At 38.9% G+C, this 25,035-nt stretch overlaps 1 protein-coding gene across 1 annotated transcript in view; it reads left to right on the forward strand.

Annotated features, from left to right (window-relative positions):
* The first annotated feature begins 1,103 nt into the window (after positions 1-1,103).
* Positions 1,104-25,035, forward strand: part of TMEM255B (transmembrane protein 255B) — a 39,206-nt gene continuing 15,274 nt past the window's right edge. Inside the window, exons 1-3 of the mRNA XM_087726499.1 lie at positions 1,104-1,165; positions 4,512-4,574; positions 8,824-8,913. Of these exons, the coding sequence (XP_087582625.1) occupies positions 4,572-4,574; positions 8,824-8,913 (93 nt within the window). The 5' untranslated portion in view covers positions 1,104-1,165; positions 4,512-4,571. The remainder of the gene's footprint in view (positions 1,166-4,511; positions 4,575-8,823; positions 8,914-25,035) is intronic.

Below are 25,035 nucleotides of genomic sequence, written 5' to 3' on the forward strand. Positions count from 1 at the left end.
GAAATGAAATCATAGATATCTTGTATTACATAATGTGTCCTGGAATAGAACTTTCCAAGGTTTGATTCTCAATCTAATTTCAGAAGTCATTTAGGTTGGTTGTTCAGGCTTAGGACAAAATCGTTTTTCTGTTTTCCAGCAACTTCTTGCTTGAGAAGGAAGAGATCCAAGAAAGACAGACAGAGAAGATTGAGGAGGGAGGGAGAAATGAAAGGGATGGCAGAAAAAGAATGATTTCACCCTGCTTAGCGGTGTCAAGTAGACAGCACAGTCAAGGAAACCACTAGTAGAGGATTGGAGTGTTTCATATTTCCTTTGCATCATCTAATGTAGTGTTTCCCAATTTTGGGAACTTTAAAATATGTGGACTTCAACTCCCAGAATTCCCCAAGTGGGCTTTTGGGCTGCTCAGTACAGTAATTGACTCGACTATCAAATGAAGGACACTTAGCTCAGTGGCTGAGATGCTGAACTTGTTGGTTTGATTCCCTAGCGCCGCGTAATAGAGTGAGCTCCTATTACTTGTCCCAGTTTCTGCCAACCTAACAGTTCAAAAGCACATAAAGCTGCAAGTAGAAAAATAGGGACCACCTTTGGTGGGAAGGTAATAGTGTTTCTGTGCACCTTCAGTGTTTAGTCATGCTGGCCACATAACCACAGACACGTCTTTGGACAGCGCTGGCTCTTCGGCTTTGAAATGGAGATGAGCACTGCCCTCTAGAGTTGGGAATAACTAGCACATATGTATGTGTGCAGACATATATGTATCTTTACCTTACCTATCAAATGAAGTGAGCCTTCAGCAGAAAAAGGCCTCCTAATCTAACATCCTTTTGTCTAGGAACCTAATTTCAGAGATAAGATATTTCTAATTAGAAGTTGCTGATTCTAAGCTAAGACTATCTAAGAAGCTTGACATCAGGTTTCTTGTTAAGATGGTTGCGTGCGAATGAAGCAGACTCACCTCTCCTTTGAAATTAGTGTATTTTTAATATGGATTTACAATGTGTGTTTTTTCACAGGACACTTCACAAAAAGAAAGAAAACATCTCTTTGGTTCACAGTCGCCCTTTTGGTGGTGTCTGTTTTCATACTGTCCATAGGCCTTGCAGCAACCACGAGAACTGAAAATGTAACTGTGGGAGGCTATTATCCAGGAATAATAGTAAGTCTATCAACCACTGCATTTTAGTTTTGCCAGTATTCATAGTGCATCAAATAATGGAGCAAAAATGTAAAAATAGTCAGAAAAAATGGGCCTGGCTTCACTTAGGATGGAAATTCTTGTTCCAGTTGTGGTCATATGTTGACAACTGTCTATATATCTCCCCTTGTGCAGGTTTTGTGCAATTTGACAATAAACCTAAATAATCAATCATGTTTAACTTAATAGAAAATGTGGAAGATTGCATATGGTTACCATGAGCCACGATTGACTCAAAAGAATGAGAAAAGCATGAAATAATGGGAAAATTCATTCCTTATATTGAAAACACTAACATGTAGTTTGGGGCAAGATACAGTATATAAGACAGTGATGGCAAACCTCTTAGGCACCAAGTGCCCAAACTGTGCATGCGTGCATGCCCAAACGGAAAGATGCATGCATACACAAATGCATACATGCAAGGACATGCACGCATGCATGCACATACATGCGCCCAGACATGCACAGTCATGCACAAACTCACACATGCACAGACATGTGTGAGTGCACACATGCATGGACATCTGTGCATGCACAGCAGAGTCCCAAAGACTAGCTGGCTTGCAGGAGGTGGGGCATCCCAACACCAGCAATGCAGCAAGAGATAAGATCTTTTTCTTTCATGAGCTTCTGTTTCATCATTTGCAGGGAAACAGCAGCTCATGAAAAAAATGCCATGGAGATCTGACCTGGGCGACAATGTGTGTGGCAGCAGAGAAAGCTCTATAGAAGAGGTTCCACAAATCTACAGTGCTGTTCAGAACCAGTTCCAGCTCCCTCCCACCGCCCATCCGCACATCATCAATATGAAGAGCGAGAGGAGGAATTCTGGGAGTTGAAGTCCACAAGTCTTAAAGCTGTCAAGTTTGAACACCCCTGTGGGTTTGTTCTAAAGGATTAGGGGTGCAAGGGTCTTGTAACTTGACAGTTTTAAGACGTGCATGCTTCAAATGTCAGAGTTTCTGAACCAACATTTTGATAGCTAAGCAAGAGCGTTGTTAAGTGAGTTTCACCACATTTTATAAGTTGGCCACATCCACCCGGTCATATGGCCTGCAAGCCAATCCCAGTCAGTCACATGGCCAGCAAGCCACTCCCACCTGGTCACATGGCCAGCAAGCCACTCCCACAAAGCAGGCCACACCTACAGAAGAGGTTCTAAAAATTTTTTGAAACCTCTGCACCTCTGGCACATGTGCCATAGCAATAGCAGTTAGACTTATATACCGCTTCATAGGGCTTTCAGCCCTCTCTAAGCGGTTTACAGAGTCAGCATATTGCCCCCAACAACAATCCGGGTCCTCATTTTACCCACCTCGGAAGGATGGAAGGCTGAGTCAACCTTGAGCCGGTGAGATTTGAACAGCTGAACTGCAGAACTGCAGTCAGCTGAAGTAGCCTGCAGTGCTGCATTTAACCACTGCGCCACCTCGGCTCTATAGGTTCACCATCATGGATATAGGACTTTATGGGAAACAAGATCAGGAATGCTTCTATCCAGTTTTGGCGGGTTCACTAAATTCATCAATATTTTAGTACCCAAGTACTCTTTTGGGTGCCTGTTCTACTATTTTTTTAGGCCAGGTAAACCCTCCTTGTGAATCTGGGAGTGAGAATAATCCATGAAGGGATTCCTTTAAAAAGTTTCCTCAGTGGCAGGTAATCATTTTCCTGTCCTGGGAATGTGCACTGGGCTCCACATTTTGTCTGTATGTGTGTGCGTGTGCAGGTGTGTTTTAGAGGGAAAATAAAAATATGCTTCCTGACCCAACTGTCTGATATTGGTACTTTACCGTTTGATTACATCTACGTATGTCATGTTTTCTTTTGTAAGGTTAGGGTTAGAACAGTGGTTCCCAACGTGGGGACCATGCTCCAGGAGGGCAATTTGATTTTTTAATGGGGGACAATTTGAACCTTGTTTAAACCAAGTTAATGGCTTTTTAGGCTAAATCCTGCTTTAAGAGGATTTAACTGGGTCACTTAGGATGCGAGGTTCCATGTCATTTCCTCCAAGACAGCAGGTTGTCTTCAGAGCAGCCATTTTTATTAGTGATGGAAGGAGCTGCTATGTTCATGCCATGTGGCTCAGAATGGCTTCCTTGCTAGCCATGGCTCTTCTGTCCTCTTGGAGGAAGGACTTCTCAATTCCACTGCTAGATTCTAGTGCTACCCACCTGCAGCGTTTAGTTGTCCTGATAAATGCCACCACTGTTGACTGCCATTTTGATTGGGCTTCAGGCCGCACTAATATTCTTCTAGCAGTATTGTCAAAACTCCACACAAAATGGTACAGCCATGAGGTCCAAAATAGAACGAATCCTTCCATTGCCACCTAAGCAAAGTGACCCAAAAAGGCCAGCTTCTATGAAAGAACCATGTTGAGTCTTACTGTTAAGCTGACCTATGAGATCTGCTGCAATTAAACAAGGAAATAAACAAGGAAACATCGATGCATAGCATGGACCATTATAGAGAAGAAGTGCTCAAAATGACCATAGACTTCACCATTTAAATCGCCAATTTCCCCCAATTTTTAATTTTGTTATCCATAGTTTTATGCTATAAATAGAAGCTCTATTAGTAACAGGGCCTATCTGTTGAATTAATAAAAAATAACCTATTTTATTCATGGGCCACTTCTTTGTTTTCAATTCTATTTCCTGAAGAAAAGCTATTTCCTTTTTTTCTTTCTTTTCCTAAATTACATTTATTTCACACCATACTTATTATATATAGTTGAACAGATGCCTGCCTGCCTGCCTGCCTGCCTGCCTGCCTGCCTGCCTGCCTGCCTGCCTGCCTGCCTGCCTGCCTGCCTGCCTGCCTGCCTGCCTATCTATCTATCTATCTATCTATCTATCTATCTATCTATCTATCTATCTATCATCATCATCATCATCTATCCATCCATCCATCCATCCATCCATCCATCCATCCATTCATCCATCCATCCATACAAGGACAGGACAGGATAGGACAGACAGACAGACAGTTAATTCAACCCATTTTAAGTTATTATATGGAATTGCCTTTTATAAATAAATAAGGAAATGATGTCTCCTGAGCTAATCCATCTTGTTTGTTTCCTAGAAGCTTGTTAGACTCTTGATAAACTTTTTAATTGCAGTCTGTTATTTTTTTTTATGAAGAGTCTTACAGATAATACTGTATATGTGAAGCAGGTTCTCAACTTACCTGGAATGGCACTTTTCATTCTTCTTTTCTTCTTATTTAAAATTAACGACATCTTATAAATGTAGCTAACTTGTCCTATTTGTTGTGGATTTGCTTTTTGCCATAGCTTGGCTTTGGATCCTTCCTAGGGATTATTGGCCTCCATCTGGTAGAGAATCGAAAGCAAATGGTAAGCAAATAATAAACTGTGTGATTTAAAAATCAGAACATTGATCTGGTACTCTGTTTTTCATTCTGTTTCTCTCAACATATCTCCGTAATTTTATAAGGATTCAAGTCATTGTCAATTTGTGTAATATATGCTATGGTAACAGTGTGACTAGTAAAGTACAAAATGGATAATGAAAGAAAGACTAAAATGAAGCACACAAGATAAGCACTACTCATTAAAATCTACTTTAGAGCTTAATTTTATTATTGTCTATTTTGTTCATGGTTCTTTTGCGAGGCATAAGTCTACAGTTCAACCAGATAACAGCATGTTCCGATTTACAATTCATCCAACACTTTTCTCCTTGTTTGATCCCAGAATCTAACATGAAAAGGTACTCTGTTCCTCAGCTATTAACAGTCATAGCTGGGAGCCATTAATAGACAATTAAACTTTAACTAGGTGTTTAGTCGTCTTCGTTATGAGGCATGACTTCATATGTCTGATTTCTTTTTAAAACTCAGTTTAAGCCCTTTCTTTATTTTGTGGAGATGAAATCCATTTGGGTTTTTTTTTTAGTTTTTTTTTTTTTTACTGGGCAGGAACAAGATATTTATTTATTTATTTATTTATTTATTTCGTCATTCATTCATTCATTTATTATTTTGTATATTTTTTAATTTCCAGATGCATTTTGTTTACAGTTTTCATTAGTTTATAATATAAAATACAAAAATACAAAATCAAACAGTAGGAAAAATAAGCGAGGGAAAGAGGAAAAGAGAAGCGCAGAACAGAAGGGAAATAAGAAAGAAAGCATCAGCTTCCGACTCCTTCTGGTGCAGTAGAATAAAACAGTAACATCAAATCTCAACATTTTACTTTTATATAATAGAATAAACTTAACCATTTCTATAAAAACAAATCTGTCTAATCAGTAAAACCGAAAATCAAAGTTTCATTTTTTTCCACCTCAAGCATAAAGTCCAGAAGTGGTTTTCAAGTACCGTAGGTGAAATCCATTTGTTAACACCAGCGGTGGGTTTCAAAAATTGTTCGAACCTACTCTGTGGGTGTGGCCTCCTTTGTGGGAGTGGCTTGCTGCCCATGTGACCGGATATGAAGATGCCGACGACACTTGTCAGAACCACCTTAAATTACCTCACACACAGCACCGGCATGCATAAGAATATGATGTAAACTTGTTTTTTAAAAGGCATCTTTGGTTTGCGTTAAAACAACTTCAACACACGCAATGTTCTGATTGCACCACAAACGCAGTAGTCATCCTTACCTTTCACAGAGGCACTGAGTTTTATAAATATGAGCATGATAGTGTAGAACAATCATATCCAAGGACCAGTGGTGGGTTTCAAAAAGTTTTGGAACCTCTTCTGTAGGTGTGGCCTGCTTTCCGGGTCCACTGGTGGAAACTCTTCTAACCGGTTCGGTAGATTTGACGAACCGGTTCTACCGAATAGGTGCGAACTGGTAGGAACCCACCTCTGGTTAACACCCAGAGTCATTGATAATTGGGTGCTATGCAAATTTAATAAATAACAATAATGTGAATGCTGTTACTTTCTTCTAGCTTAGTCTTCTCACTAGATTCCATTTGTATAATAACCTGGGGTTCTACCACTATGAGGAAGAGTTAGGGTTAGGGTTCTACTACCTTTGTTGCCTAAGTTTAATTACTGAAATAAGAAATTGGCGCTTTGGACATATCATATTAGATAATTAATTCCTAGAATGCTTGTATGCTCTGAATGTGCAGAGCATGTTTCAAAGTCAGTGTTGTGATGGTTAAATAAAAATGTGATGGGAAAGGGAGGGATATGGTTTTTTTGATAAGTGGCAACATGTTAAACAGACCAACTTTTGCAATAGTCCTAGTTCACCTTGAGAACAGAACCTGATAAACTGATAGTCCAATTAGACTAGGAAAGTGGTCAGCATAATAGCATGTGTTATTTGCTATAAGACTAAATGCAAATTTAATAGTTAATAATAGACATTTTTTCCTTCCAAAATCCTTCCCCTTCCCTTTGTTTCTTTGTTTTTATTTTGCCTGATGAGTACCAATGATTGAAAAACTTGCACACCATCTGTTGAAAAGGTTGCTTTGATACAAGTGAAAATGGAAAATTTAAAAAGTAATGGCAGTATTATCCTGGAGTATTGATGCTTTTCATAAATGGAAGATTGGAGGACTTGTAACTTCCTATCTTTCCTGTTGTTAAACAATGCCCATGCAATTACACAGTTTTTATTATACAACTTTGAAGGTGCACATGCAACTTTATTCTGTCAGATATAATATTTGGTAGGTGAATCTCATTAGTTTCCTAACCTAGAACATTTTAATGGGTAATATGGTATTTGGAAATTGCTAAAGTTGAGTATGATGGTTAAAGGCCATTGCAGATAATTTAATATTTGTTATCTTTAAGTCGCTTCCAAGTGAAAGAGTTAACTTTGAGGACCACGGTAGCTGTTTACAGAAATATTTTCAAGGTATTTATTAGCATTCACTTGAATAATAACTTTTTTTCATAATTTTTGTCACCTTGGATGAACAGGAAGCTTTGAGGCTTTGCAGGAAAAAATAATTAAAAATATCCTACATAAGAGGTGAACTACAGCTAGGTAATTGCAAAGCTTTTTCTCATTAGAAATCCATTGTAATCATTGTAAGTGCTGCAGCTCAAATAGATATAAATGAATAATGAGCATCCAGTACCTGTGATATAATCCTATCCTGTAATGAGACATTTCTTGAATGAAGTCTCAATGACACCCATGCTCTTATCGTGGCACCAACCTTTGGAGAGAATAGGGCATAAATTGTATATCTTGGTGCCTATCGCAATGATAAGCTACCTTAATAGCTGCAGAGGGGCAACCAGGGAAGACACAATGTATTTTGTTTTTCTGCTGTATGTGTGGGGGTGGCATTTCAGTGCCCTTCCCTCCTTAAAAGACAGGGCAAAATATTACAGTACATTAAATGATTATTATGAGACTACGTGCCACTTGTAAACAATCTGATAATGATACCAGCTCAAGCAGAAGGCAGGGAACTCCAGTTTACAAATGCCCTTCAATGTTTGGTTATTATTTTTTTATTTGTTTTTCTGCTTCTCAACCCCAGGGACTCTTTGATAACTACACTGTTTTCCTTCATAAAATCTAGTTATGCAAACATTGAGAGGCTTTGTACAAAGGAATGGAGGCGTTATCTAGATAGACTAACCCAAGATTGAGGGTTATAACAGAAAACCTTTTACAAGCAAAATGCGTCATTCAATATTATTAAATGAAGCATCTTTAGGAAAATCTTTTTTCTTTAGGAAGATTTTTTTTAGGATTCTTTTGAGGGAAAAATAAAGCATATCACTTCACAACCAAGATCTCTCGTGAAGAATAAAATAGATTGCATTATTTCAGCTAACATGCATTTTAATTAAACAAATCACACACCCTTCAGAAAATCTATTCCAGTTACTGTGCTCAAGTACAGCATTCTCCATGCAGCAACATTTCTACAGTCTCCTATCTGTAGGAATGGAGTGGTAGATACCACATTATCATATCTAAATTACTTTGTTTTGATTCTTTGTCACGTGTCTATGGAAATTCTCAGTCATCCAGGTCATGGTTGTCCCAAAGGTGCTGTTTTCAAGAGGCAACTGGACTGTCCAGTTGCCTCTTTGCCATGTGCAAGCAGATGCTTGGTGGATGGGGAAACTATTATAGGTTGGTTAAGCCTAACTCTGTAGATAGGTCCATCCTATTTTCCTTTTATACATTTGGTAATTAATGCTGAAAAAGTCACTTATCAGTTTTAACCAGTGAACTTCTTTCATTCACCTAGTGCACAAATAGGGAACATTTACTTAGAATTATTGAATCATTATTTAGCATCCATTTTTATGTAAGGTAAGATCAGCTACATATTTATTAACTGCTGAGCATCTGTCTGATATATACTTAACTGTCAATAGGCTTATTCAGCAAGTGTGTTTTTTATCACATAAAGGAATGTTTTTACATGTGTTGCACAGCTCAACATATGTGTTCAACGTTTATAGCATGTGCAAGCAATTCTACTTCATAATTTCCCCGATTTTTCTTGCCATCTATTCCATATAAGTTGAATGGCCAAACAAGTTTTAAAAAGTACAGGTGCATTTTCTAATTCTTCATAACTGACTTCCAATGCAAGCAAGAAACACTTAATTTAAATCAACCTTTCTCTTTGTAGCTGATAGCATCCATCGTGTTCATCAGCTTTGGAGTGGTAGCAGCTTTTTGTTGTGCGATCGTTGATGGTGTGTTTGCAGCACGTCACATAGTAAGTGTGTGCTTTTGTATATTCTTCCTCCTTGTTAACATTAAACTCCTTATGCAACTTGTATAACCAATAACTTTCTTTATGCAGTGATTCAAATCTAGACATTTAGCTAATTAGACCTTCATTGCGGCTATTTATAAGAAATCTGCAGTTTTATCTTTCCTAATTAGGTTTACTTAAAAATAGTCACATTAAGCTGATTGGGGCTTACTCCCAAGTAGTGGCACCTAATTGACAGGACATTTGACTGCATTGCTACATTGATATAAAAATATAAAGCAGGTTTTTTTTTTCACGTGGAGAAGTCGCAGGAATGTTAGTTTCTTATGTTGTGTAAGTTCTGAACATTTTGCATGATGAATTTAATCCACTAATTGTCCTTGGTAAAAGTTGAAGCATAAGCAGGAGGGCCTGCAGGATAAAAGAAATCAATGTAACAGGTACAACAATGTGATTGAAACTCTGTCTATTTTTCAAGTGGGTTGGATATATATAAAAAATAGAGCTTTGATCATTCCCACCCCGTTGCCATTTTGATTTATTTATTTATTTTCCCATATTCTGTGGATACCTCCAAGTTTAAAGCAAACAGTTTGGATCAGAACCTCAGTTCAAAAATAACCAGAGAGACAAGTATGAGCAATGGTGGGATTCATTTTTTTTTTACTAATGGTTCTAGGGGCCTGGCTTTGTGGGCGTCACATGACTTCGTGGGTCTGGCTTTGTGGGCGTGGCAGGGGAAGGATACTGCAAAATCCCCATTCCCTCCCCACTCCTGGGGGAAGCTTACTGCAAAATCCCCATTCTCTCCTCATCCCACTAACCTGCTTTCCAGCTCCCTTCTCCTGTTCAGGACAACAAAAGAAGATTGGCTGGCATGCTGGGAGGCAGCAGGGGCGGGGCCAGCCTATTCGGTGATTCTCCGAACTACTCAAAATTTCCACTACCAGTTCTCCAGAACCTGTCAGAACTGGATGAATACCACTCTTGCTCTTCATACCATAAAAAAAAAATCGCCATTAGGATCATGAATACCTTAGTGTGTCACCTTCCATGTTTGTTTTGGATTGTAATAGGAATGGATGCTTGAGATTCCAGAGAATTCTGCTTAGATATTGTGCAGTTTAGAGATAAACAAAGCAGAACTATATATTTTCTGTCCCTATAGTCGCCATTTGTATATCATTATCAAAAGGAAATCTCATCACACATACCACAAAATGAATAGTTGCAGCTGGAAGGAAAAAGAGCAGCTTATACCATGACAGAACACTGGTTTTCTTATAGTAGATTCTCAGTTTCTTTGCTTACCACTACAATTTTTTGAAAAAATATAAAATAACATGACGGCATAATGCAAGTTTTTCTAGAGTATGAAACTTTTCTCCTCATGACCCCTCCCACAAAATCTGGAGGAAGTGATGATTTTTGGATTTATTGATTAATAAGAGCAGAATATGGGAAGAAGGGAATCATATAATTTTGAAGGGGCTTTAAATATATTTATAACTGCAGTGACGTAGATTGGAAGTTATTTCTTTAACTTTTTTCTGTTTTCTCTTTCCTTTTTTCTCCTTTTCATTGCTTTAACAATTTCTTTCCCTTTTTCTGTATGTTGGCTTGTATTTAACTTTTCAACAAAAAATATTTTTAAAAATTCCCCTCAGAATGTCTGACCAAGAGGGGTGGTGTTTTGAATGCCAGCTGACATTTTGCTGTGCCTCAGTGTTTAAGAAAAAAAATCTGTGTAAAGAACTAAAGGCGAAAAATTATCCGTTCTTTGAAGATAATTTTTTGTTTTTTGTTTTGTTTTTCATCTTAGTCACCTATAGACAGTTTTTCTTTAATCCTTTATATAATTTTTTTCTCCTCTTGTGTAGAGTTTTCCATTAAGGACTAAGGGAGAAAAACCCTCCATCATTTTCAGAGAGCTTTCACCAACTTTTAGTCCTGCAGATCCCATTCAAATCTTCACTAAACCCTAGGGGGTCACAGAACCCAATTTTTAAAAAAGGTATCTAATGGATCGCTAATATCAAATGAACTATGAACGTCTTTGGGGCCAGACATAACTTGGCACTTTGCTCTGATTTCTTTAGCAAGAGCTGGAATAAAAAAAGGCCAGTACCGTACTATCCTTTTTTGCCAGTATATCCCTATTTTAAACACGGAAAAATATGTTTGCCTTGATTTTTTTTAAAGAACATCAGGAATAATATAAGTTTAATATCTTTTCATCTTAGTAATAGGTACTTTTGTTTTATTTTGTTTTTTAATGATGATAAATTAGAAGAAAACCCTTTCTACGGTCACAGACGACATAGCTTGATAAATAAATAGCAGAAAGGAAATATCTGAATGTATTTGTATTTGTATTTGTATTTGTATTTATTGTCACTTATAGGCCGCCCTTTTCCCTGAGGGGACTCAGGGCGGCTTACAACTCATGGGAAGGGAGTGCAAGACAGAACGTAAAATAATATGTGGGTACAAATAAAAATAGCAATAAAACACAACATTCATTCAACATTCGGGTGGGGTGTATGAAGATTTTATCCCCAGGCCTGACGGGATAGCCAGATCTTAAGGGCTGTGCGGAAGCTCTGGACTGTGGTGAGGGTATGAATCTCTACGGGGAGATTGTTCCAAAGTATCTTTGCCTATCTCTATACAATGATTTGTCCAATTCAGAAGAAAAACACTTCACTTAAGAAAAGTACTTTAAAAATTAGAAACGGATGTAAAAGTGGCTTGGTTTAATGTATCTCTGTTTTATTTCAGAATTACAGTATTTGTAATTTGTTTTTATTTCCATCAAGCATCTGGGTATTTGAACCCATTGTTCACCTTTAAAAACAACTGAATGCCTGAATCGGATGAAACAAATACAGCTGAAAGTAGCACGTAATGTTGTTAGTGCAGATAAAAAGGAAAATTACAGGAACCGATTATACATGAATTATGTTGTTTTCACATATATTGTTACATAGCAGCGACACTGGTCCTTACATGCTGCAAACAGATACCCTTGCAGAACAAACAAAACAAAACAATTTCTCTTCTGCACCCAGCATTGCCCTCTTAAAAGAAAAGAGATAAAACTTTCAAGTGATACTTCTTCAATAATTGATAAATGCATAATTGGGTAGCCAATGAAATGGAGAACAGCTTACGTAGAACTATAATGTGAGTTTATTCTGCCATTAGAAACATGTATGGAAAACTTCGCTGCTGCTACGAGAGAGGCAGAATACAAGGTAAAGGTAATACGAACTTCCAAAGAAACTAAAGAGGGTAAACTAAGCCAGGAGGGAAGGCATTGGTAGCTTAAATGAATGAGAATTTGAGTAGAGAACGATTATATTGCATTATTTAAAAGGTTTGTTATTTTATAAATGAATGAATAGCACAGAAGTGTTTCATTGTAAATTTTATACTAGAACAAATGTGCATAAATGTTTAATAAATAATAAAGGCAAGGAGTAAACCAGGTGGGATGCTGGTTAAATTTCTTTATTATAGGCTTTTACTCAAACAAGGGTCAAGGAATAAGGGATATAAGCAGGGGTGAAATCCAGTAGATTCTGGAGAACCAGTAGCAGAAATTTTGAGTAGTTCGAAGAACCGGCAAATGCCACCTCTGGTTGGCCCCAGAGTGAAGTGGGAATTGAGATGATTTTGCAGTATCCTTCCCTTGCCATGCCCACCAAGCCACACCTTCAGAAGCCATAGTAAAAAAAATGAATTTCACCACTGGATATAAGGATATAATTCTTTCCAAAACCTAAGGGCTTATTGGAACCGGCTGATCCCTCCATTGCCAAAACAGACCAACAGTCACTTCTGGAAAGCAGAAAGGGACATTGCTTCCTTTAATCCCCAACCCATCATCAGAGTTACCTCAGGGTATACTGTTTTGCTCCACTTCCCAAATATACCTTTCCGTGTTATGTCATGTTCCTGTCCATTCGTTGCAAGTGAACCCCAGCAGTTGGCTACTTTACAAACACAGAAATATATCTTCAAACTGATCTAATGCTTAGCATAGTCTGTTATACCTTTCAGAGCTACCCTTCCCATTGAATAGCACAAAGACTTACTTTGTAAATGGAAGGTTGCTCATTTGGAGGGACCTGGTAGAAAAAAAACAAAGCACTGGAAAAAATAGGAAGCTCAAGAAAAGGGGGGGGGAGGCAAATAACTAAGACTATCAGCAAATAGCCTGAGCTTGAAATATTGCATTCAGTTTTGGCCGCCACAATGTAAAAAAGATGTTGAGACTCTAAAAAGAATGCAAAGTGGAACAAAGATGATTAGGGGACAGAGGCTAAAACATATGAAGAACGGTTGCAGGAACTGGGTATGTCTAGTTTAATGAAAAGAAGGACTAGGGGAGACATGATAGCAGTGTTCCAATATCCCAGAGGTTGCCACAAAGAAAAGGGAGTCAAGTTATTCTCCAAAGCACCTGAGAGTAGGATAAGAATCAATGGGTGGAAACTAATCAAGGAGAGAAGCAACTTAGAACTAAGGAGAAATTTCCTGACAGTTAGAACAATTAATCAGTGGAACAACTTGCCTCCAGAAGTTGTGAATGCTGCAACACTGGAAGTTTTTAAGAAAATGTTGGATATCAATTTGTCTGAAGTGGTGTAGGGTTTCCTGTCTTAGCAAGGGGTTGGACTAGAAGACCTCCAAGGTCCCTTCCAACTCTATTATTCTATTCTAAAGTTTCTGCCATATCTTGAACCAGAAACCTTCTGTATACATGAAAAAATCTTATAGCTGTGTTATTATAGACTTCACAATAAGAAGTGATATTTTAAAAACTGCATGTATATGTATATTGATGCTTTAACTTTATACGTATAAGTTCAGTTTAACTTTGTATATAAAGATTTGCATGAGTATATTCATATACACATGCATATTGCATATCCAGTAAGATTCCTCCACAACTGTCCCCAACAGGAAGTAAGGTAGCTACTTTATAAAACAGAAAGATGGGAAAGCCCAGCAGTCCCAAAGCAAGTACATGGTGGTCTGTAGCTGGACTGAATAGTTTGCAAGCCATTGCCACAATGTTTCAGTCTGAACCCGATTTTCTTAAGCTGGTTTAATAGTAGGTTGGCATAAGCATAACACAGGAGCAGTTTCAAGGGCTGACATATCCTAGGGCAGCCAAGGCCTCTTTGTTGAAGAAGGCCCCATTGAGCCTGTAACAATTTAGTTTTGCTTTTATGTAAAAAATATGGAAGAATGGGTGGGTGGAAATCAAAAGGAAGACTGAAAAAGTTGTGATTGGGCAAGACACGAGTAGTAAAAATCCCTCCAAGACTGAGTGGCTGTGGTTTCCATCATCCCGATTTGTGCATCTTGTTCCATCTTTGATGATAGGGGGAGAAACTTTACCCCCATCAGAGAGGGCCCACAATCTGGGAGTCCTCCTGGATATGCGGCTTAGTTTAGAAGAACATCTGGTGGCCGTGACCAGGGGGGCCTTTTACCAGGTTCGTCTGATACGTCAGTTGCGTCCCTTTCTGGATCGGGATGCTCTGTGCACAGTCGCTCATGCCCTTGTCCTTTCTTGCCTGGACTACTGTAACACTCTCTACATGGGGCTGCCCTTGAAGAGCACCCGGAGGCTTCAACTGGTCCAGAATGCAGCCGTGCGGGTTATCATGGGGGTACCTAGGTGCTCCCATGTTACACCCCTTTTAGGAGGCGTGCACTGGTTGCCGGTGGTCTTCTGGGTGCGATTCAAGGTACTAATTATGACCTTTAAAGCGCTCCATGCCTTAGGCCCAGGGTACTTGTGAGACCACCTACTGCCACCAGTAGCCTCCCACCGTCCAGTGCGATCCAACAGAGTTGGCCTTGTCAGGGTGCCGTCGGCCAGACAGTGTTGGCTAGCGACCCCCAAGGGAGAGCCTTCTCTGTGGGAGCGCCTTCCCTCTGGAATGAGCTGCCCACGGAGCTTCGCATAATCCCCGACCTCCGGTCCTTCCGACGTGCCCTAAAAAGTTGGCTTTTCCAGCAAGTCGGCCTGGCCTGAATAGAATAAAATATAGGATTAATTTGGTTGTTAATTTTATTTTAATTTTTAAATTTTTATTGTAAATATCAATTGGGTTTTTTTGAATACTTTATTTAATGTCTCTTTTAATTTTTGTAATATGTGTTTTCTTGTATGTTGTACGCCGCCCTGAGTCCTTGGGAGAAGGGCGGCATATAAATCCAATAAACCTAACCTAACCTAACCCACACAAAGTTTACTTACTATTGCTCGCCCACTGCAGTGGACTTGGGAAGGGTTCATTAGTTGTTGTAGTGGCTTCTCCCAGGCCTGAATTAGTATCCTGCAGTCAAAGATTTGGCCCATGACAAACCATTGTTTGTGGGACAGCAACAATGTTTTTGCAAATTGGGCAGGCATTTGCCAAATGAAGTTTCTGCTAGGAAACATTGATGTTGATCAGTCTGTAAGATCTAAATTAATGTTTATGGTATGAAATTTATATTTCTACAAGCAAAATCATTGTTTGTTCTCTGATAGTATTTTTGGCATTAACCAGTAACAACAGTACTGATATCTCAGTCTCTTTCTATCTCTTAATAGAAAACACACACACACAAACACAAACACAAACCTAAATTAAGAAAAAGCAGTACTTAAACACCCAAATCTCAGATTATACTGTATTTTCAGGGCCTCACGTGAAGCTGGACCTCACTTTCAATGTTTGCTTTCCTTTCACACATTATCAGGGCAATGTATTTTTATATAAACTATGGAGAGCAATGACCACCGCCATTTTCTTTTGAATAATATATGCTATTATTTCATCCCCAAATACCTGCAACGGGGACTCTAAATCTAGGGACCTGGGCATGACATTTCTTTCACACTGTACAGCTTGAGACAAAAAGACCAATCTGACCCTATTTATAATTTCACATACAATCAGTGCTAGTCACCTGTCCGAACTACCTCTTGCTCGTTACCTCGGTTCAAGATAAATGACAGACAGTTTGGTTAGAAAAGAAGGAAAAAACCATATCCACTATGCATTTTTAAATAAAATGCATAGCCCGGTACATAGAATAACAGAGTTGGAAGGGACTTTGGAGGTCTTCTAGTCCAACCCCCTGCTCAGGCAGGAAACTGTACCAGGGGTCTCAAACGTGATGTAACGCAACTTTCTTTTCCCAGCAAGAGCTTCTATCCCTTTCCCCTCCTGAGCAGAAGCTGAGTTGAGTGGGTCTCCCATCACTCACTCACATGGACCATGAAGCTACAGTGGGAACTGTTCTGAACCAATGCAGCACTGTTTAATGCAGATCCCATTAATTACTGATTCCAACCAACACACCAAAGAAATTGTACTGTGGCTAGGACTCTTGATACTGTTCTGTTGAAAGCAGGAATGATGGGATGCACACTTTATACACTTAGTCCTTGACTTACCGTAGTTCTTTTAGTGGTCATTCGAAGATACAACAGCACTGAAAACAGTGACTGATGACTATCTTTCATACCGTGTTGTAGCATCCCCATGGTCACATGATTTATATTTGGATGCTTGACAGTTGACTCATATGTATGACGGTCGTAGTGTACCAGAGTCATGTGAGCACCTTTTGAAACCTTCTGACAAGCAAAGGCCGGATTCGCTTAACAAGTTTACTAACTGCAGTGACCCACAAATGTGGCAAGAAAAGTTGTAAAACGGGCAAAACTCAGTTAGCAGATTTCTCACTTAGCAACATAAATTTTGGGCTCAGCTGTGGTTGTAAGTTGAGGACTACCTGTATTGTAGTTTTATTGATCTCAAGAATCTTCATATTGCCTGCTACTTGGACATGTCTTGTGCATCCTTGCTTCTTTCAGGGCTAAAAAGATTTTAATGGCTTAATTTGCTACACTGGAATATGGCATTTCCCCATCTTGTGATTGTGTGGTCCTAGGTTCTCTCTGAGCTTGGTGGTTTTTTTTTTTGAAGACATCTCATTACCAAACTAGATAACAATAACAGTGCTAGAAGGGAACGCAATCTCTAATGATCTATGTTACCTTGTTTGATAATGAAGCCATCAAGGATCTCACAGTTCCATCCTGAGTTGCAAGTATTCTCTTCTATCAGTAATCTTCTGATTACATGAATTTGTCAAAATATAAGGGTCTGGTTACTGAAACTTTGTAGACCCTTTTTTTGATAAAATAAAATGTGTTTGTTTGCTGTTAACCTACAGATTTGCACATGAAAACTAGTAAAGCCTATTAGATAGAGTTTCTTTCTTCAACCAATAGTAATCTATTCTGTTACTTTTTAACTGTCCAGAATTTTAATGTGGTGCAATCAGTACAAAACCCTTCTTAAAAGTTTGTTCTTGAGGGAATATTATGTTGCCATCTGGTGGATTTATTTTGCAATAATATAGCAAGTGTCCAAAAATACCCACTCACCCCTTTCTACAACATCTATTGTAAGGGTTCCCAAAATTTATTGGTTCACATCACTGTCAGTGTCTCTGATTTTTCTACAGCTCTCCAAAAGGTTCCCGAACTGTTGACTGGGGAATTCTGGGAGTTGAAGTTCACAAGACTTAAAGTGACCAAGTGTGGACATCTCTGATCTGTAGTATAAAACAAAATAGAAATTTGTGTTAGTGAAGTGCAGGCATCATGTTAATTGGTGATTTTGTTTTAGGAAAAAATGTTTTTAAAAATCAGGTTTTATCTAGCTTGTTCATACATACCCATTCTTTCTTTAACCTTTTAATATATTTTAGAAAAGCCAATGGATTTAGGGGAAAAAAGGTCTTATCAGCTTTGTCTAAAGGTACAATTTCCTTCATAAATAATAAGGTTCTAGGAAGATGAATTTAAATAATACATAATCCATATCAATTGAATTAGCAGGTTGCTTTAAAGGAAAATGTTCCATGCATTTTCTCCTTTTACTGGTGCTGATAATACAAAATCCTTATAAATTATTTTTAATATTTCTTTTCTTAGTGAGTCATTAATCTGAGTCACAGTAGCTTTTAAAAACATTAACTGAGTTAATTTACCAGTAACTATTTGCTTTCAAACTGCACATTTAATTTTTCTTTAAAATATTTAGTCTGCTTTGTTCATTCTATTTTATTGGGGATAGATTAAGTTTTAATGTAAAAGCTGGGTGGGATGTTAACTGTTCTTTTGCTATGATTCATAATCTTTCTTGAAGTAGGCGGTGCTTTTTACTAGCTTCCTTTGGCCTAAATGAAAGCAGCTATTAAATGTCAAGCCTAGCATTTCAATTAAAAATAGGCAATCATTAACAAGCAAGCAAGTTGGCCTTTGGTTAGACAATGGACAAGTTAATACAAACAGACTGTAAGTTGCAATTTATAACTGGAAGACAAAGGGGATCAGAATGTTTAAAATCTGAAAGTTCTACCTTGATGTCCTGGTGATGCTAATCAAAGCCACTGTGCAGCTGTTGCAGTATTTTTTCTTCCTTAGTAAATGGAAACAGAAGCTATGAAGCACACAGGAGAATTACCAGTAGAAGATGTCACCTGGACCATGTGTAAAATTCCATGCCTGATTCAGGTGATGTCCACTAAAGCAGTGTTTTTCAACCTTTTTTTGTGCAGAGGCACACTTTTTTCATGAAAAAAATCATGAGGCACACCACCATTAGAAAATGTTAAAATTTTTTAACTCTGTGCCTATATTGACTATATATAAGGTGTTTTTCCCACGGCACACCTTACACTATGTCACGGCACACTAGTGTGCCGCGGCACAGTGGTTGAAAAACACTGCACTAAAGTATTTTCTAGTACAGTGTTTCTCAACCTTGTCAACTTGAAGATGTCTGGACTTCAACTCCCAGAATTCCCCAGCCAGCGAATGCTGGGGAATTCTGGGAGTTGAAGTACAGACATCTTCAAGTTGACAAGGTTGAGAAACACTGTTCTAGAACCATCATCATCTAGGCAGAAATTGGGAAGCTTCTTTCTTTCAAGTGCAACTTTCCTTCCTTCAGGCAAAATTTGGATAAAATTAACCAAAAATGGGGGATACCATTATCTCAAAGACAGTCATTTTTTTTCTTCACTCTGACGTGAAGATATTGCCTTTCATTTTCCTCAAACAGCAAGCAATGGAAGAGGAGCCCTGCTCTTACCAGAAACCTGAACTGAAGGTTTGAAATTAAGCCCAGGCGACATGCAATTTTAGAGCTATGATTCCTCACCCTTGATCTTGTTGGAAGAAATACCCATCTGGTTCAGTTCCAAGTGGGGAGAAAGACACTGGAAACGTGGAGGCTGATTGGAAAGATGGTTTGTTGAGGGACAGGACCACATGGGCTTGAAGTCCTGGGCAGCTGACCATATGGAGTGAAGAGTGAGAGTTATTTTTACTCTCTCTTGGGCTTTGCCCTTGAGCTTCCTGTTCCTGTGGCAAGACCACATATTATATTGGTTGCTGTAGTCAGACTCCCATGTGGCCATGTGGCCATGTGGAGTCAGTTTGTCTGAATCAAGTGTGAAGCCTGCTGGGTGATGCAACAAAGAGGCTTGTGTTCTGAAAGGGTGTTGGGCCATTCCTATTGAGTCTTAATGGCTTTCCTGGTTTGGATCTTGAATGAGGACTGATCCTACCATTCCATCTAATTCCGCCTTTGTTCAAAATATCCTGTCTTGAATGGATACCAAGTCTGCATTTCTAAAAGCTGGCCTCAGCTTAGTATCTGCTTGGAGGTAGGGAACTGTGACTTTGCGTTTCTGTCTCCCTTAAGATTTCTCTTTCGCTTTAGGAGAAATAAAATATTCTGCCTTTTTAATATATCCTAAAATATTTCATTCTTCTAGGTGGGTGCTAACTTTCTACAATCTGAAAAAGAATGGAGCATTATATAGTTCTGTATTTAAAGTACTAGATTATTTTTGGTGCACAATATATTACCATATTTAATGCTAGAATATACAAATAAAGCATTGCAAATTGTATATATTCACTGTTTACGAGGTATGAAAAATTAAACCTTATATCAATTAAACCAAAATATTAAATTACTATTCCATCTCAATTTCAGTATTATTCTTTGATTTATCCTGGCCTGGTTTTTATATTTTATAATTACCAAAAGAACAGTGAAATGATGTTTACAGACTGTAGATGTATCGCTTTCTATCAAATGTATTTTAATTAACAGACAATAGCTATTATGCATTATTATTATTCGCAACAACAGAATTGTATCACAGTGGCCAGTTGTTTTGCTGGATTTGGCACTGATTACTAGTCAGGCCCCACCCAGGGGCCTAGGACATTGTAATGTATTTTCGTAATATGCGTGCAGATCCAAGCAGTGCGGCTTTTTGCATTTGGCTGATGGTGATTTTGTCAATTTTTAACTGTTTTAAATGTAATTCCAGTGCTTTTGGAATAGCACCCAGTGTGCCAATTACCACTGGAATTACCACTGCTGGTTTGTGCCATAATTGCTGAATTTTGATTTTTAAGTCCTGGTATTTCACGATTTTTTCGTATTCCTTCTCGTCGACCCTGCTATCATCTGGTATTGCGATGTCTATGATTGTAACCTTTTTCTCAACCAGTGTGATGTCTGGTGTATTATGCGCCAGTATTTTGTCCATTTGCATGCGAAAATCCCACAAGATCTTGACCATCTGATTTTCGGTGACTTTTTCAGGCTTATATTCCCACTAGTTTGTTGCTGTTTTAATATTATAATTTTTGCACAGATTCCAATGGATCATTTGTGCTACTGAATTGTGCCACAATTTATAATCAGTCTGCGCGATTTTTTTACAGCAGCTGAGTATGTGATCAACAGTTTCATCAGCTTCTTTGCAAAGTTGCATTTGGCATCATCAGAGGATTTTTCGATTTTGGCCTTAATGGCATTTGTGCGGATAGCTTGTTCTTGCGCAGCCAGGATTAGTGACTCTGTTTCTTTCTTTAATGTACCTGCTGTTAATCATAACCAAGTTTTTTCACTGTCCACATTATCTTTTATTTTTTCCAGAAATTGGCCATGCAGTGCTTTGTTCTGCCAACTCTCCATTCTTGATTTTATCACATCTTTTCTGTATTCTTGTTTCATCTGTTGGACCTTCAATAGCTATTATTGTTAGCTATTATATATAATAATATACAATAGCTATTATGCATTATTATTATTATTTATTATTATTGATAGATAGTATAGTATATATACTATACTATAATTTAAATAGTATAATTTCATGTTGATTTTCTCACACATCTAGGCTCAAAGAGTCTGTGCCTAGAATATGTACCCCAAAAGTATATTCATATTTAAGAATGTGACATTAAAACATATAGGGTCAAAACTAAATGAGAAAATCTCAAGGGGGGAATTCAGCTGGTTCGGACTGATTCGGGCAAACTGGTAGCTCCGACGATCAGCTGAGAGCAAACTGGCTCGCTCCAACAATTAGGTTGGCCTGACTGCCCGCCCTTGCATTTTACTTACCTATATCCTCTCAGCTGATTAGCGCAGCAGAGCAGATTGCTGCACCTCAGCTGTGTTACTCCACAAGAAGTAACGTGGAAAATAAGTGTTAGTAAACCTGTGCACACATGCATAGCATGGATCAACAAACCACTGCCCAAGGTGTTAAAATTATGGAATCTAAAAAATGGATAAAATGGCAGGATGATCTTTGCCACTCAGTAGCAATGAAGCTAAAGTCTGCAAGAATAAAAGTGTGTACAGCAGCTAGTCAATTTGTGTTTTCTTATCTCTTGCTTGGTTTTTTGCCCAGCAGGTCCTGTTACTTCCTCTAGAGGGCACCCATGCTCTAATATGCAACAAAGTTTTAAAATGTCATGTCCTGTTCAGACTGAAATTAAATAGGTTAAAAAAATTGAGTTTTATGTATATAAAAAGAATGAAGTTTGCTAATTTTGGAGCTGATGTGGCAATAATAGCAACTTGAACATGAAGCAACCTTTGTAGCTGAAGTCTTCCAGTTCCAGCAGATGCTGCTGGTGGTAGAATGGTTGCTTACATGGGAGCTAAACCACCACTATAATGAGGGGTGGGTTTCTACCGCTTTGGACCGCTTCGGGCAAACTGGTAACTCCAATGATCAGCTGGCAGTGAACTGGTTCGCTCCGACGATCAGGTGGGCCCGCCCGCCCATCCCTGCACTGTACTGACCTATATCTTCTCAGCTGATTCGCACTGCAGAGTGGATAACAGTAATGAGGAAGGTACGTTTTCTTACAACTGTGCACGTGTGTGCAGCACGTGTCAGGCATGTCTGTGTGTGTCAGGCATGTGCGTGTGCAAAGCACACGATCACCAAACTGGTCATTAAACCAGCAGGATCCCACCACTGACTGTAATGTCTAATATTTTGCCAGCAGATCTACCAATATATTTTTTGCACACATAGCTTAAAAAGAGACAGATACTAGTAAGCCCAGAGATCTTGCTCTCTGATACCCTGTTTCCCCCAACATAAGACCTCCCCGGATAATCTCAATTGGGCTTTTGTGCGCATGCATTAAAATAAGCCCTTCCCCGAAAATAATCCCTCCACTAAAATAGTTAATCCTGTGTGCAGCCAGTCCCTGTCATTTCCTGGGAGGCAAAGGGGGGAACATGCCCCATGCACCCCACATGCACCTCCCATCCATGCAAAACGGTCTTGCGGAGGCCGCTCCCACAAAACCTTGCTCCTGCGCCCCTTCTCTTAGTGGTGGCTACAAAAAGAGCGGCAGGCCCAGAGATGCTAGGGTGGCAAGAGTGTGCTAGAAACAGAGACAGAACTTCCAGCCCTCTCTGGATCCATGGGCCAAGGTTAGGGGGCCTCCTACACCTCAAAAATAATAAGAACTCCCCAAAAATAAGGCTATGCGCTTATTTCAAGGGAGGTCAAAAGAAAATAAGACTCTGTCTTATTTTCGGGGAAACACGGTACTTTCTAAAGGAAATGCCCAATATCATAGTCATGGAAGTTGTCTACCAAACTGCATGGAAATTACAGTGTTCCTGTTAAAAAGCTGTCAATGTTTTTAATATGGCACAAATCTGAAATCTGAAAGAATCACTTTCTAAATAAAAGGCACTGAGGACTTACACACCCATGTATATTTTTTCATAATTAGGAATGTTCATGGAAACTACCCAGTGATTCTTCCAAGGAATCTGGGGTGAATCTTGTTTGTCGCTCAAAGACTGAACTGAACTATCTACTTTTTGAGCCATTAAAACAATACAGAGGTGGGACTTCCTGTGGTGATGTCACCGTGCTTGGAGCTGAGGAACGGGAGTTCTCCTAACCTCTAACTCTAACTTCTTTGTTTGGGCTCATTTTTGAGCACTGTGGATCCTGAAGGGACCAGCAGATTAAGGGGGAAACTCTGAAGACGCTGGGGTGATAAGGCAAATCCCTCAGTGGGTAGGAGAAACCCAATAAACGGACGAGGATCTATCTTGCCACTTGATCAGGACTGGAGTGATGGTGACTGCATAAGAAGGCAGCAGAGAGAGAAAGCAGTTGAAATCGAGACATCTGTTACTATTATTGACAACCCAAAGAAAACACGAAATTGGCAGAGAGGTGACCTGGAAAGAAAGACGCTCTGGGAAGGAGACTGTTTTTGCAGTTCAGATTTTTGCCAAAAAGTAGTGAGAGCATAGACACTGAGTTGGAATTGACAGCCTGAATAACTTGAAGGAAAGTGACCACAGTGAGAACGAAAACCCAGCATGGACAACAGGAGTAGAACATAGTAACTGCCGAGAAGGCTTGGAAAGCACAGAAGGATTGTTTAACAGTCGGGTTGGTTGTTGACTTTTTTCTTCTTGCTCTTCCTTCTACTGTTTTGTTTTTCCCAAAGAATAGTTGAACTTACAAGTATATGGTATTTATTCCCCTCAGAACTTGGAACGGTGCCAGAGACAGTAGAGAGAGAACTGTTTTGGAACGATTAGAGGGCTTCTTTACCCCCTTTATTTTCCTTTTCCGCTGGACTTGTTGTATTAACTGATTGACACTAACAGTGATACTGAGGAGAGGGTGACACCTAGTGGATTATAAATTTGAACCATGAAGTCTGATGCAAGAAAACCAACGGTGACATAAACTGATATAGATACATAGAAACTAATTACTAGAATTGAATACCTGTATAACTGATACAATTGAGAGACATCTATTTGTATAAGATAACAGTGTGATATATAACTCTATGATATATAATAATTAAGGACCAAAAACAAAATAGAAGAATACATAGGAATGTTTAGATATTGAAACGTGATATTAAGGAAGGTTAATTATTGTTAAATATTGAGATATATAATTATTGATACCACTGATACTGCTGATAAAGTAGAAGTAAAGTAGAATTTATATGCAATTGTGGGCAAGGATAAATAAGGGGATAAGAATGGCAACTTTAGTAAAGTTAGTGAAAAAAACTACACCTAATATGATTTCGGCAACACCCACCTTCTTGAGTCAAAGATCAATTGAGAGTGCATTGGGGCTGGAGAAAGGCAGAACAATGGCAGGAACAATGGGACCAGTACCAACAATGCAGAGTATGCAATTGATGCTCCATATGATACAAGAGACATTGACAAAAAGCCAAGAAGTGATGGCTACAAATCATGACGAAACAAGGAGGAATCATGAAGAAATGAAAAATGAAATGGGAGAATTGAAAGGAAATATCAAAAACGTGGATGACAAAATTGAAAGGATACAGAATGCCTTAGCAATCAACGAAGGAGGAAGACCTGAAAGGAAAAATGACCAAAAACTTCACCGAAATTCTACAGAGAAAAGAACATAGGCTCCCAAAAGTGCACGTAAGATTTGCCAAAAAAACAACTAGAGATGAAGTGTACAAAAAACCCGCCATCATCCAGCAGCTGGCCCCAGTTGCATTGCAACCCATGGTTCCACCGTTGAACATGAATCCATTTGAGGCCTTCGCCCAATCAGGCTTTTCCTACTCTGCTACCGCCTTCCGGCAGCCATTCCAAGTTCTACCTCCGTCCGCGAATGCTGCTCCCGGTCTTTCCCAACATGAGGCCTTCAGCCAATCAGGCCTCG

This window comes from Thamnophis sirtalis, unplaced genomic scaffold (genome assembly GCF_051295495.1).
Source record: "Thamnophis sirtalis isolate CommonGarterSnake01/CBP01778 unplaced genomic scaffold, rThaSir2_p1.2 scaffold_12, whole genome shotgun sequence".
Lineage (NCBI taxonomy): Eukaryota > Metazoa > Chordata > Lepidosauria > Squamata > Natricidae > Thamnophis > Thamnophis sirtalis.